This window comes from Astatotilapia calliptera, chromosome 4 (genome assembly GCF_964374335.1).
Source record: "Astatotilapia calliptera chromosome 4, fAstCal68.1, whole genome shotgun sequence".
NCBI lineage: Eukaryota > Metazoa > Chordata > Actinopteri > Cichliformes > Cichlidae > Astatotilapia > Astatotilapia calliptera.
The window spans coordinates 14,982,339-14,995,905 of record NC_137425.1 but is presented as its reverse complement, the minus strand read 5'-3'; the positions used below and the strand labels follow the sequence as shown (position 1 = coordinate 14,995,905).

The 13,567-nt window shown below is 42.1% G+C and overlaps 1 protein-coding gene across 1 annotated transcript; it reads right to left on the bottom strand.

The window, feature by feature from the left end:
- Positions 1 to 802: 802 nt before the first annotated feature.
- On the bottom strand, positions 803 to 13,358 carry LOC145428263 (uncharacterized). Its single transcript, XM_080300305.1, has 8 exons — positions 13,285 to 13,358; positions 3,486 to 3,566; positions 3,145 to 3,263; positions 2,993 to 3,065; positions 2,769 to 2,884; positions 2,363 to 2,437; positions 1,375 to 1,443; positions 803 to 1,126 (listed from the first exon to the last, which is right to left on the bottom strand). The coding sequence occupies exons 2-8, from the start codon at positions 3,556 to 3,558 to the stop codon at positions 992 to 994; spliced, it is 660 nt and encodes a 219-aa protein (XP_080156431.1). The 5' UTR covers positions 3,559 to 3,566; positions 13,285 to 13,358; the 3' UTR covers positions 803 to 991.
- Positions 13,359 to 13,567: the final 209 nt, after the last annotated feature.

Here is a 13,567-nt window from a genome sequence, read left to right as displayed (position 1 = left end):
TTGACCTACATACCAGTCTTTCTTGGAGTTCTCTGAGTTCAGCCACAATCCAATAAGTTGCTTAGTCACACCAACTAAAACTGAGTGCATATATTCTGGTACAAATCCAAACACAATGTCAAACAAAGGAAGTCTGGAAAGTAAGGACATTCCTTTTACACCATACTCTGAGGTGTTTTCAACAAACATATTTTTTGATCTTGATGCTTGTTTAGTTTCATCATATCGGTATGACCTCATAGAGCCAGAGCCTTTTGGTACCACTGTGCCAGGGTGTAAACACCAGTCACAACCATATTCTCCATTGAATTGTTTGCAATTCCGGAGAAGTGGCCTCGCCACAGCGTCAGAGGAGCAAACCAAGCAGAAGACTTTTGATGAATGAAGAGTGCCTCTGCTGTCTCTCCACTGAAATGGATTTTGGGCTAAATCACAACATTCATCCACAAATGGTTTCAGAAATGTGTTCATATGAGGTTTTCCTTGGCCAAACCAAAATCCAGCAACTATCATATTTTCCTGTCTTTGTGTGTAAGGAAGTTCATTAATAACAAACTGAAGGGGCCAAATTGAGTATCTGGTGGTGCTAAAAATTGGTACTTCATCAAAATTCCATGTCAGTGTGAGATCATCTGCAGCTAGTTTACCCTCTCTGAGGAGATTCTGGTACATCATCCCATCCATCACATCTTTGATGTTATCATGCTCATCTTTAACTGTTTTAGGTAACAACTCAGTGCTGTGGTTCTCAAGGATACCTTTCAGAAGGTCTTTCAGGGATGAGTACAGAAAGAAGTTTCCATTTTGAATGCTGCTTGCTTTGTTGAACACAGAGGCACAGTGAGAACAACAAGAATCAGGATCGTTTCCCATGAAGTTTTTACACTCTTGACAGTAAAACATTGTAAATGTGGTTGGACTTTGTCCTTGTGTCACTGTTGCCCAGGAGCAAATTGGTTCATTACTCTGAAAAGACAAACAAACATGTGTTTTATATACACAAATAATATTGGGATAACAACATGACTTGAGGAGAAACATCAATATTCCTTCTTACTGTGTCACTGCCTCTGTCAACTGCTGAAGCAGACTCCAACTGAAATGGATAAATGTTGTGGTCCTGCATCTAAACCAAGGCCAAAACATCAGCCAGGCCTACCTATACTCTTAATATTTCATATTCACGTGATGAAGGTGCATTTCAGATATTTATATTAAACTAATTTGAAGCAGTTTGAATTTGTTAGCTTCATTATTTATTGCTCCTCTTATTGCAGCATTATGGAGACAAAATGTTTGTCTTCAGATAAAATCATTGTAAATCACTGGATCTTCAACCAGTTTAAAAGTATCTTTTCTGACTTCCTTTCTTACCCTGTCTTTGCCATCTGTTGTGTCAGACGCTGAAGAAGATTCCAAATGTTGAGGAAAAATGTTTGGCTCCTGCGTGAAAACAAATACCAAATAATTATCCAGACAAGGCACAGGCCTTCATGTTGTTTACTCACAGTTTGTGAAAAACAGTTGAGCTGTGTTGGAGAATTCTGCAGAGGACTTAGGTAAACAGCTAACCTGGTTCACTTTGCTCATATTGACACCTGTTTTACTCTAAAGATATGAGTCCTTGAATCCATCAAAATGTATTTTTGATTAGTGCTGTCAACATTAATCTCTTTAAAATGACATTAACGCCATAATGTCATTTTAACAATATGGCACAAGCTTGTTATTGTTTAGTGGCGTCCAGCTCACCCATGGGGAGATCCACGGTAACCAGCTAACGTAGATTTGCTGCGTTAATGCGGCTATGGTGTCAGGACGTCAAGTCTGACATCCTGTCAAGTTCAGGGTTCATTTTAAGATTATAATCATGACCTATAGGGCCCTGCACGGTGTAGCTCCAACTTACATCAGTGATCTCCTTCTGCCTTATCGCCCCAGCAGGTCCCTGAGGTCTTGTGACCAGCGCTTGCTGGTTTTCCAGCATACAAGGTTAAAAACAAACAATGACAGACCGTTTGTGTCAATGGCTCCCAGACTCTGGAACTCGCTCCCTTTGAGTTCGAGATCTGTGGACTCAGTCATTTCATTTAAAAAGCAGTTAAAAATGTATCTGTTTAAACTTGCTTTTGGTTGCTTTTGTTTGTTTGAGGTTGTATGTCCATTTCTGCTTGTGTGAAGCACTTTGTGATTTTATCTTGAAAGGTACTATTTAAATAAAATTTTACTTACTTACTTTACTTAAGGAGATTAACGCTGACAACATTAATTTTTCTATAATAACATGATGACATTAATAACAAAAATGATCAAAGATTAATCACTCAATAATGAACCATGTTCAGGCACAATGAGATCATACCATTTCTGGACTGTCCTCTTGCTCTGCGCTTGTTTCCATCATGTCAGCAGAATCATCATGTGTTCTATTCAAGTCCTGCAGTGGTGAGGGATAAATTTAAGATGTATTTCGTATAATAAAAGAAGTGTGATCAGTTTTGTTATATTGATACCTGCCAGTGTGAAATGCATTACATGCACAGTAAATGCTACATTAAATACATTATCTTGTACTCGAGTATTGTGAGGTTATTTTTCTGAATGTCACAGCGCTCACACACAACCTCCACTCTGATGCATTGCATACACTATTAATCTACTGATCTTCACCGCCATTTTTTTTTTTTTATAAAAAAAACCCTCAGTATATTTAAACTTTTATGGCTTTATGTTCCAGGATTTTTTTGTAACATTTAATAAAACATTACCTGTAAGTATTCTCTGAGTCTCCTTTTAAACTTTACTCTTGGTCCAATTTTTGGAATCAAAGTATTGATTCTGCCTGACTCGAGACTTAGGAAAGCTTCTTTGTCAATACCCTCCTCTGCAACAAAACGAAGTATTCCAATTGAAATTAGACAAACAAATATCAATATGGCATTACAGTACAGCAGTAATTTATGAAGGACCAAACCAAACTATAATAAAATACCTTCAAATCTGTGAATCAGCTCACTGAGATGCCATTCAGTTAATTTTTCCTGGACAAAATGACATGTCTCCATCTACAGAATCAAAACAAACACATCACACATTAATGAAACAATAGACCTGCTGATATAGAATAAAAAATAGCTGCCTTACCTGTAAGTAATCTTTGAGTCTCTTTCTAAACTTTACTCTTGGTCCAATTTTAGGAAACAGTAAATTAATTCGGATTGAATCTCCAAGGTTTAGAAACGTCTCCTTGTCAATGCCTTCATCTGAAATAATGCCAACAACAAAATAAAATATTCAAAAGTCAGATGAAGCTAACACTGCAAAACATTAATATTCATCAACTTTGAATATGAAAGACTTTTTTTATTGTAAGTCATAAATCACAGGAATATCCAGACCGACTTCTGAATCAGTAAATTTCGATGCTGTTCTAGTGCCATTACAGATACAACAATTTCCATTAAAGAATAATAATAAACTCATACCTTTAAATCTCTGCATGAACTCACTGAATCCCCATTCAGTTAGTTTGTCCTGGACAAATCCAGATGTCTCCATGGAATTTGCTGTGGGGACAATCAGCAATAACTGATTTATTCACATTTAAAGTATTATTCACTAAATAAGATCATTTACTTTCCTTTGTGGTTCTGAAGTGTCAGAGGTTTACGTTTCTATTTATCTCAATAACCCTTTTCATGTGACAACAGGAGGTAAATGTTTTTGTCTTTTAGCTGAATTGAACTCCTGCAACTTTTGCGACTTCATGTCACTCTGTAGAGTTCATCTAAATATCTAAAGTTTCCAGTTTAGTGAAATGTGTTTACACTGATACAAAGTTTCAGTTTTAATTTTCATTTGATTTCTTCTGTCATAGTGGAATAATATGATTTTTACAGAGCCAAAGTTTTTTAAGGGGCAAAAAATGTGAAATTAGCAGGAAACTGTTGTTGCAAACATACTGACATTTTCACAAAAACATATTCTAAAAGATCTCATTAGATCTTATTAATTTCAGCGTTGATAGTTTACATACACATAATGTGCTACAGGCACCGTTTCAAAACGTTTTAGTCTCCAGATGTCATTTACATAAAACGTATTTGTGATATCTTGTTTAATCTCTCCACTCACCTTTGCTGTCATCAACATGTTGACAAAAGCATGCATTTTTGTCATTGGCACTAAAACTATAGAGACTAAAGACCTGAGACTTTACCATCAGCATACTTTTTTCTTCATACAAGGAAGCAAAAGCAACTGAACTACTCTAACCTTCATTTCTTACTTAATAGTCAACAGGAATAAAAAAAAAAACAATAGGAAGGACATTGTCAAGACTGACAGGCAGGAGTAGTGTTGGCCGTATGACACTGATGCTCCCACACAAGCTTCAAACTCAAAGTTACATTTTCCTTGAACCACTATTTCAAAGGTTGCTTCGGTGTGGAAAATCACATGTCCCATGTACATGATCACTCCCCACCCTAGTTACTGAAACATGCGCTACCATCCCAACACATCCTGTTTCCCCTAGGACACCTTCATCTACCTGCTACATTACATAAGTTTACAGAATCAACTGACCAATCACAAGCCACCCCTTCTGAGCCTCTATCTCTCCAACGCCAGATCTCTCGTGCAAAAAACGGATGACCTGGAATTACAACTAGTGGGAAATCGCTATGTTCGTGACTGCTGTGCCTTGATCATCACTGAAACCTGGCTTCACCCGGGAATACCCGATGCTAGCGTGCAGCTAGCAGGCCGCACTCTGCTCCGCTGGGACAGGACAAAGGACTCCGGTAAGAGCAGGGTGGGAGGGCTCTGTATTTACGTGCATGAAAGCTGGTGCAACAACGGGACAATTATAAACAGTCACTGCTGCCCGAACCTCGAGTACATGTCGGTAAGATGCCGGCCTTTCTTTCTACCGAGAGAGCTAACAGTAGTGATCATCACGGCTGTGTACATTCCACCCGATGCCAATGTAATCACGGCACTCTCTATCCTGCTGAACACCATTAACAAATAGCAGCGGGCCCACCCGGACGGTGTTCACATTATCGCAGGTGATTTTAATAAGGCCAATATAAAGACTGTACTCCCAAGGTTCTATCAGCATGTCAAATGTCCCACCAGAGGACACTATTTATTACATATTACTTATGTCTTGTATATTGTATATTTTATATATATATGTTTTTCCCTTTGTTAATACTGTCCATATGTACATAGCGCTGCAGAATTGTACCCCCCCAGCATGTTTACACTGAGCAGGAGAAGCTCTGTATCTCATTGTACAACTGTATAGTGACAATAAAGGCATTCTATTCTATTCTATTCTATAGAATCAACTGACCAATCAATCCATCGTTATAAAATTGTATTTATATCATTCACACAATGAATGATATAAATACTTTGATACAATCAGCAAATGGAAATTGAGATTTCATGTGCTGTCTCCTATTTCATTACTAGATGTCACTGAACAAAGCTTTGAATGAATGAACCAATTTTCAACAGGACTGATGAAGTGGTTCAATAGAGGTTCATTGTTTTATTTGCACATCACTAGGCAGGAGTTGGACCCAAACGCAGCATTTGGAAGATGGAGTGGTAAACTAAAAAGTGACCTTATTAACTTGAACTAAGTGCAAAATAATTCAGATAAAAACAAAACAAACAAACAAACAAACAAGGAGATCTGAATCTTCGAGGAAAACAGACTACACAAGACTAAGGGAAAGAAAAGCGTCTGGACTTCGCTTGTTCACCTCTCATCCGAGAAGCTTCTTCAGGTCTAAGGTTAAATAGTGGAGAGTCTCAGAGACTCCCAGATTTAAGCCCTATGGGAGAGTTCAAATAGTGAACAGAGGCAGTGGCTTACAACACCAACTATCTGCCATCTATAATCCAGTTTTGAGATCCCTTCCCAGACACCTCAACACCCACACACATCATAGGGCCTTCTGACCTCAGGAAATCACATGATAGGGTGGGGCTAGGTTTCACAATGCCTGTGTCCCAATTCAGGGTCTGCATGCTTGAAGTACGCGCACTACGTATGGTGCGTACTATAAGTATGAGAAGTGTGGAGGTTTGTGAAATGGGACGGTATACGCTTCGTCGCGCTGTTCAAGTTGCCTAGCAACCATGATACTAACCGCGAGACACGTTACATACAGCTTTGTTCGACAGAAATGAAGGAGAAAAATGTTTTGTTAATCATTCATTTTTGTCATGACATCACTTTGATTAGTTGAGTGTCTGAGGCTGAGACCACAGGACTGTAAAACATGATTGTTGGGCTTCATTTCTGTACTGAACAGTCATTTCAAGATTAGTTAGTAAATAACAATTAGTTAATGTTGTTCATGAGACTAAAGTCATCTCACTGTGGTAATGTAAATATAATATGGCCAATATTATAGTATTGTCAGATTATTATGATATTTATATATCTATATATATATATATATATATATAAAAAAAAACACCCAGCACGCCCCTGCGGGCGGTTTATCCTTCAAGCTCGGGTCCTCTACCAGAGGCCTGGGAGCTTGAGGGTCCTGCGCAGTATCTTAGCTGTTCCCAGGACTGCGCTCTTCTGGACAGAGATCTCCGATGTTGTTCCCGGGATCTGCTGGAGCCACTCGCCTATCTTGGGAGTCACCGCACCTAGTGCTCCGATTACCACGGGGACCACCGTTACCTTCACCCTCCACATCCTCTCGAGCTCTTCTCTGAGCCCTTGGTATTTCTCCAGCTTCTCGTGTTCCTTCTTCCTGATATTGCTGTCATTCGGAACCGCTACATCGATCACTACGGCCGTCTTCTTCTGTTTGTCTACCACCACTATGTCTGGTTGGTTAGCCACCACCATTTTGTCCGTCTGTATCTGGAAGTCCCACAGGATCTTAGCTCGGTCATTCTCCACCACCCTTGGGGGCATCTCCCATTTTGACCTCGGGACTTCCAGGTTATACTCCGCACAGATGTTCCTGTACACTATGCCGGCCACTTGGTTATGGCGTTCCATGTATGCCTTGCCTGCTAGCATCTTGCACCCTGCTGTTATGTGCTGGATTGTCTCTGGGGCATCTTTACACAGCCTGCACCTGGGGTCTTGCCTGGTGTGATAGACCCCAGCCTCTATGGATCTTGTGCTCAGAGCTTGTTCTTGTGCTGCCATGATTAGTGCCTCTGTGCTGTCTTTCAGTCCAGCTTTGTCCAGCCACTGGTAGGATTTCTGGATATCAGCCACCTCCTCTATCTGCCGGTGGTACATACCGTGCAGGGGCCTGTCCTTCCATGATGGTTCCTCGCCTCCCTCCTCTTTCTTGGGTTTCTGCTGCCTGAGGTATTCACTGAGCACTCGGTCAGTTGGGGCCATCTTCCCAATGTATTCTTGGATGTTCGTTGTCTCATCCTGGACTGTGGTGCTGACACTCACCAGTCCCCGGCCCCCTTCCTTCCGCTTAGCGTACAGCCTCAGGGTGCTGGACTTGGGGTGAAACCCTCCATGCATGGTAAGGAGCTTTCTTGTCTTTATGTCAGTGGCTTCTATCTCCTCCTTTGGCCAGCCTATTACCCCAGCAGGGTACCTGATCACGGGCAGGGCGTACGTGTTGATGGCCCGGATCTTGTTCTTACCATTCAGCTGACTCCTCAGGACTTGCCTGACCCTCTGCAGGTACTTGGTGGTTGCAGCTTTTCTTGCGGCCTCTTCATGGTTCCCATTCGCCTGCGGGATCCCCAAGTACTTGTAACTGTCCTCTATGTCTGCAATGTTGCCTTCTGGTAGTTCAATCCCCTCAGTTCTGACTACCTTCCCTCTCTTTGTTACCATCCGACTACACTTCTCCAGTCCGAACGACATTCCAATGTCATTGCTGTATAGCCTGGTAGTGTGGATCAGTGAATCGATGTCTCGTTCACTCTTGGCATACAGCTTGATGTCATCCATGTACAGGAGGTGGCTGACAACTGCTCCGTTCCGTAGTCGGTATCCGTAGCCAGTCTTGTTAATGATCTCACTGAGGGGGTTCAGGCCTATGCAGAACAGCAGTGGGGACAGAGCATCTCCTTGGTAGATCCCGCACTTGATGGTGACTTGTGCTATGGGCTTGGAGTTGGCCTCTAGTGTTGTACGCCACATCCCCATTGAGTTCCTGATGAAGGCTCTTAGGGTCCCATTGATCTTGTACAATTCTAGGCATTCCAGTATCCAGCTGTGGGGCATTGAGTCATAGGCCTTCTTGTAATCAATCCAGGAAGTGCACAGGTTGGTCAGTCTGGTCTTGCAGTCTCGGCTGACTGTTCTGTCTACCAGTAGCTGGTGTTTTGCGCCTCTGGTATTCTTGCCAATTCCTTTCTGTGTCCCGCTCATGTATTGACCCATGTGCCTGTTCATCTTAGCCGATATGATGCCTGACAGGAGCTTCCATGTAGTACTGAGGCAGGTTATTGGTCGGTAGTTGGAGGGGACCGGTCCCTTCTTTGGGTCCTTGGGGATCAGGACCGTCCGGCCTTCGGTTAGCCATTCCGGGTGTCTCTCGTTAACTAGCAGCTGGTTCATTTGTGCTGCCAGACGCTCGTGGAGTGCAGTTAGCTTCTTCAGCCAGTAGGCGTGAACCATGTCGGGCCCTGGTGCTGTCCAACTCTTCATACTGGAGACCCTTTCTTGGATATCTGCCACTGTGATGGTTACTGGACCCTGTTCAGGGAGGTCGCTGTGGTCTGCCCTCAGATCCTCTAGCCACTGAGCATTGCCGTTATGGGTTGCATCCTTCTCCCATATGCTCTTCCAGTATTGCTCCGTCTCCAGCCTTGGTGGTGCTGTTCTCTTATTGTTCCCTTGCCACTGAGAGTACACCTTTGCTGGTTCTGTGGAGAACAGCTGGTTTATTCTCCTGCCTTCTATCTCTCTGGTGTACCTCCTCAAGCGGCTGGCCAAGGCTGTGAGTCTTTGCTTGGCAGTTTCCAAGGCCTCAGGTATGGACAGCTTGCTGTATTTCTTAGGCACCTTATTCGTCGCACCTTTCTGCAACTCCGTTAGTTGGCTAACCTCTCTCCGTGCTACTTTGATCTTGCCCTCTAGCCTCCTTCTCCATGGAGGGTACTGCCCCTTGTGGCTGTTCAACTTGTAGCCAAGCATCTCACTGATCACTGCTGCCGTATTGTAGATCAGCTTGTTAGTGTCGGTAATCGTGGTTGTAGGTATTGCCCGTAGTGCTGCATTAACATCATCTAGCAGACCTTCTGAGGGTACTTCACGTAATCTTGGTAACCGGCTACGGGGGATCCAGGTTTCAAGCTTGGCCATGATCCTATTTTTCAGGTCAGTTCCTCTCGCACTCAACGATCCTTCTCCTATCGCACTTGGGGCTATGTACCCAATCTCGGGTGGGGGTGATGATATCTCCCCCCTGACCTGGCGTCCTGACTCCTCCTTGCCGTAGCATTTGTGTTGTACCTCGTCAATCTCTAGCTGTGAGAGCAGTCCCTTCTTTCGAATGTTGGAACACTGAGCTACTAGTTGTTTCGCCGTCATTGTGGATGTTGGGTATCGAAGAATCCATAGGTCCCTCATCCTATTCATGTAGCCCCTTCCGCCGGGGTTACTTGCGTAGTAGCATTCCAACAACGCCCTGTTTTCGTCCCTTGCCCACCGATGCCTTCTTGTTCCAGTAGCCCACTTTTCGTCAGGGTGCCCTGGTTCCTCAACACCTGACGCGGACCTTGTTGATCCGGGCGACGTCCGAGCCGGCATGCCTTCATATTTATCTGTCTCGCTCATGTCTGCGGTAGGCTTGCTTAGCATACGGGGTCTAGCCTTAGGACCCTTACTGGATACAGACGCCCCAGGCAGGAATCGAACTTGCGATCCTCTGTTCCAAAGGCGTGTAGTCTAACCACTACGCTATCCAGCTGCTATATATATATATATATATATATATATATATATATATATATAATGTATATTGTAATAACATGATATTATGTTGTTCAAATGTGAAAAGTATATTGTGAGAACAATGAAGTTTTCACATCACATGTGATATAGCTCTATTTTTCTTTTGCCTGGGTGGGAGCTCTACGCTTTCCTAATGTATCGCTTTGAAACCAGACTGAAATGTCTCTGAGATATCGTTAATTTCCAGTAGAGCCTGGAACTGAAGGAAGACATTTTTTGCAGGATTTTGGACAGGAAGGAGAGTTTAGAGATTGGTTTAAAATTTGAGAACACTGTTGCATTGAGATTTGTTTTTTGTTTTTTTGTTTTGGGTTTTTTTTTTTTGAGAAATGGGTTCACTATGGTATGGTTAAGATCAGCTGGGATGGTTTTAATAATGGTTAAAACTTTAGGTCCAATTGTGTCAAAGACACTATTATCTTTGACATTATTAAAAGAGAGAGGGGATAATAGTGTCACAGGACATTCACAGACACATTTACACCTAACATCCTTCTAGAAAAAGACTGAGTTGATTTGCCCTTTCCACTTCCACAAAAACAGTCTATAAAGCAATGTCATCTTGTTGTTATTAATACATTGTTTGTAATATATAGCACCTTTTCACCAAAGCAATCGTCAGATAAGATATTCATTTTTGACAATCTAAGACTTTTTTCAGTATTATGAATATTTTCTCATAAATTTTAAAGTCTAAGGAGCTTAGAAAGAAAAGCGTCTGGACTTCTTTAAGTTGCTTGAAGACATTTCACCTCTCATCCGAGAAGCTTCTTCAGAGTCCCAGATTTAAGACCAATGGGAGTGTCCCCCATGGGTGTAAAGGGAATCAAAACTGGATTATAGATGGCAGACAGTTGTAGACCGTGTCGTAAGCCACTGCGTCTGTTTACCCTCTGCTTTACCCTCTGTTTACCCTCTTTGAACAGAGGCGGTGGCTTACAACACCAACTATCTGCCATCTACAGGGAGTGCAGAATTATTAAGCAAATGAGTATTTTGTCCACATCATCCTCTTCATGCATGTTGTCTTACTCCAAGCTGTATAGGCTCGAAAGTCTACTACCAATTAAGCATATTAGGTGATGTGCATCTCTGTAATGAGAAGGGGTGTGGTCTAATGACATCAACAGCCTATATCAGGTGTGCATAACTATTAGGCAACTTCCTTTCCTTTGGCAAAATGGGTCAAAAGAAGGACTTGACAGGCTCAGAAAAGTCAAAAATAGTGAGATATCTTGCAGAGGGATGCAGCAGTCTCAAAATTGCAAAGCTTCTGAAGCGTGATCATCGAACAATCAAGCGTTTCATTCAAAAAAGTCAACAGGGTCGCAAGAAGCGTGTGGAAAAACCAAGGCGCAAAATAACTGCCCATGAACTGAGAAAAGTCAAGCGTGCAGCTGCCAAGATGCCACTTGCCACCAGTTTGGCCATATTTCAGAGCTGCAACATCACTGGAGTGCCCAAAAGCACAAGGTGTGCAATACTCAGAGACATGGCCAAGGTAAGAAAGGCTGAAAGACGACCACCACTGAACAAGACACACAAGCTGAAACGTCAAGACTGGGCCAAGAAATATCTCAAGACTGATTTTTCTAAGGTTTTATGGACTGATGAAATGAGAGTGAGTCTTGATGGGCCAGATGGATGGGCCCGTGGCTGGATTGGTAAAGGGCAGAGAGCTCCAGTCCGACTCAGACGCCAGCAAGGTGGAGGTGGAGTGCTGGTTTGGGCTGGTATCATCAAAGATGAGCTTGTGGGGCCTTTTCGGGTTGAGGATGGAGTCAAGCTCAACTCCCAGTCCTACTGCCAGTTTCTGGAAGACACCTTCTTCAAGCAGTGGTACAGGAAGAAGTCTGCATCCTTCAAGAAAAACATGATTTTCATGCAGGACAATGCTCCATGACACGCGTCCAAGTACTCCACAGCGTGGCTGGCAAGAAAGGGTATAAAAGAAGAAAAACTAATGACATGGCCTCCTCGTTCACCTGATCTGAACCCCATTGAGAACCTGTGGTCCATCATCAAATGTGAGATTTACAAGGAGGGAAAACAGTACACCTCTCTGAACAGTGTCTGGGAGGCTGTGGTTGCTGCTGCACGCAATGTTGATGGTGAACAGATCAAAACACTGACAGAATCCATGGATGGCAGGCTTTTGAGTGTCCTTGCAAAGAAAGGTGGCTATATTGGTCGCTGATTTGTTTTTGTTTTGTTTTTGAATGTCAGAAATGTATATTTGTGAATGTGGAGATGTTATATTGGTTTCACTGGTAAAAATAAATAATTGAAATGGGTATATATTTATTTTTTGTTAAATTGCCTAATAATTATGCACAGTAATAGTCACCTGCACACACAGATATCCCCCTAAAATAGCTAAAACTAAAAACAAACTAAAAACTACTTCCAAAAACATTCAGCTTTGATATTAATGAGTTTTTTGGGTTCATTGAGAACATGGTTGTTGTTCAATAATAAAATTATTCCTCAAAAATACAACTTGCCTAATAATTCTGCACTCCCTGTATAATCCAGTTTTGAGATCCCTCCCCAGACACCTCAACACCCACACACATCATAGGGCCTTCTGACCTCAGGAAATCACATGGTAGGGTGGGGCTTGGTTTCACAATGAGCTCACCCCAAACCTTGGCTGATTGTGACCAACACCTGTTTTCACACCTTGGCTCATGTGATTAGGTAGAGGATCAATAGGGGGTCCATGTCCATCTTAGGGGACACTCCAATAGGGTTTAAATCTGGGACTCTCCACCATTTGACCCAGGAACTGAAGAAGCTTCTCGGATGAGAGGTGAAACGTCTTCAAGCAATTTAAAGAAGTCCAGATGCTTTTCTTTCCAAACTTCTTAGACAAGCCTGACCTGGATGACTGAGAACATTCACAGACATACTACAAGAGACAAAATGTCACCAAAATAAGACAGGAAATGTCTGAGATTTACCTGGACTAAAATACATGCGCTTCACACACACAGAAGGCAAACCACAGAGACACGATAGGCTTAGCAAAAGAGACACTAAGGACAAAACACATAAACAAGACTAGGAAACAAAAGAGAACCAACAAAATTAAACAAGACACCGGAGACTATAAATATAGATAACAAACCTCAGAACCCCTATGAAATACTGAACTCTGGGCAAAATAATGCAAAGTATCAAGTGAAATTATTCCTGAGATTGAAGAAAAAGAACCATGAGTCCATAACAACAACAAAAAATGCTGGGACTAAGACCCAGGACAATGACAAATATAATAGACTGATTCAGTATCTACTTACATGTGGTCTCTTCTACTGAACTGAAGTCTGTTTCTTCTGTGTATTTTGCACTTTGTATGAATAGTCCCCTCCCACCACTGACACAGATCACATGGTGACATATTTTGTGTTACGCAACAGAACAGCAGATCTTAAACACTGTGTCATTACTCAGATAAATCTGTTGATTCATGTTGATTAGAAGAAATAGAAAAAAAATCATTCTAGCAACTTGAGTTTAGATGTGTGGAGTTAGATATGTTACTGAAGGTGTTGAAAGTAATGCAGATACCAGAGAGTGAAG

What these genes read in the sequence shown, in the direction of transcription:
- LOC145428263 (XM_080300305.1), bottom strand. Translation starts at nt 3,558, where the DNA reads ATGGAGACATCTGGATTTGTCCAGGACAAACTAACTGAATGGGGATTC. An exon ending in GACTCAAAGATTACTTACAG is followed by an intron (nt 3,066 to 3,144) that starts GTAAGGCAGCTA and finishes TTGATTCTGTAG; the next exon opens with ATGGAGACATGTCATTTTGT. An exon ending in GCTGATTCACAGATTTGAAG is followed by an intron (nt 2,885 to 2,992) that starts GTATTTTATTAT and finishes GTTTTGTTGCAG; the next exon opens with AGGAGGGTATTGACAAAGAA.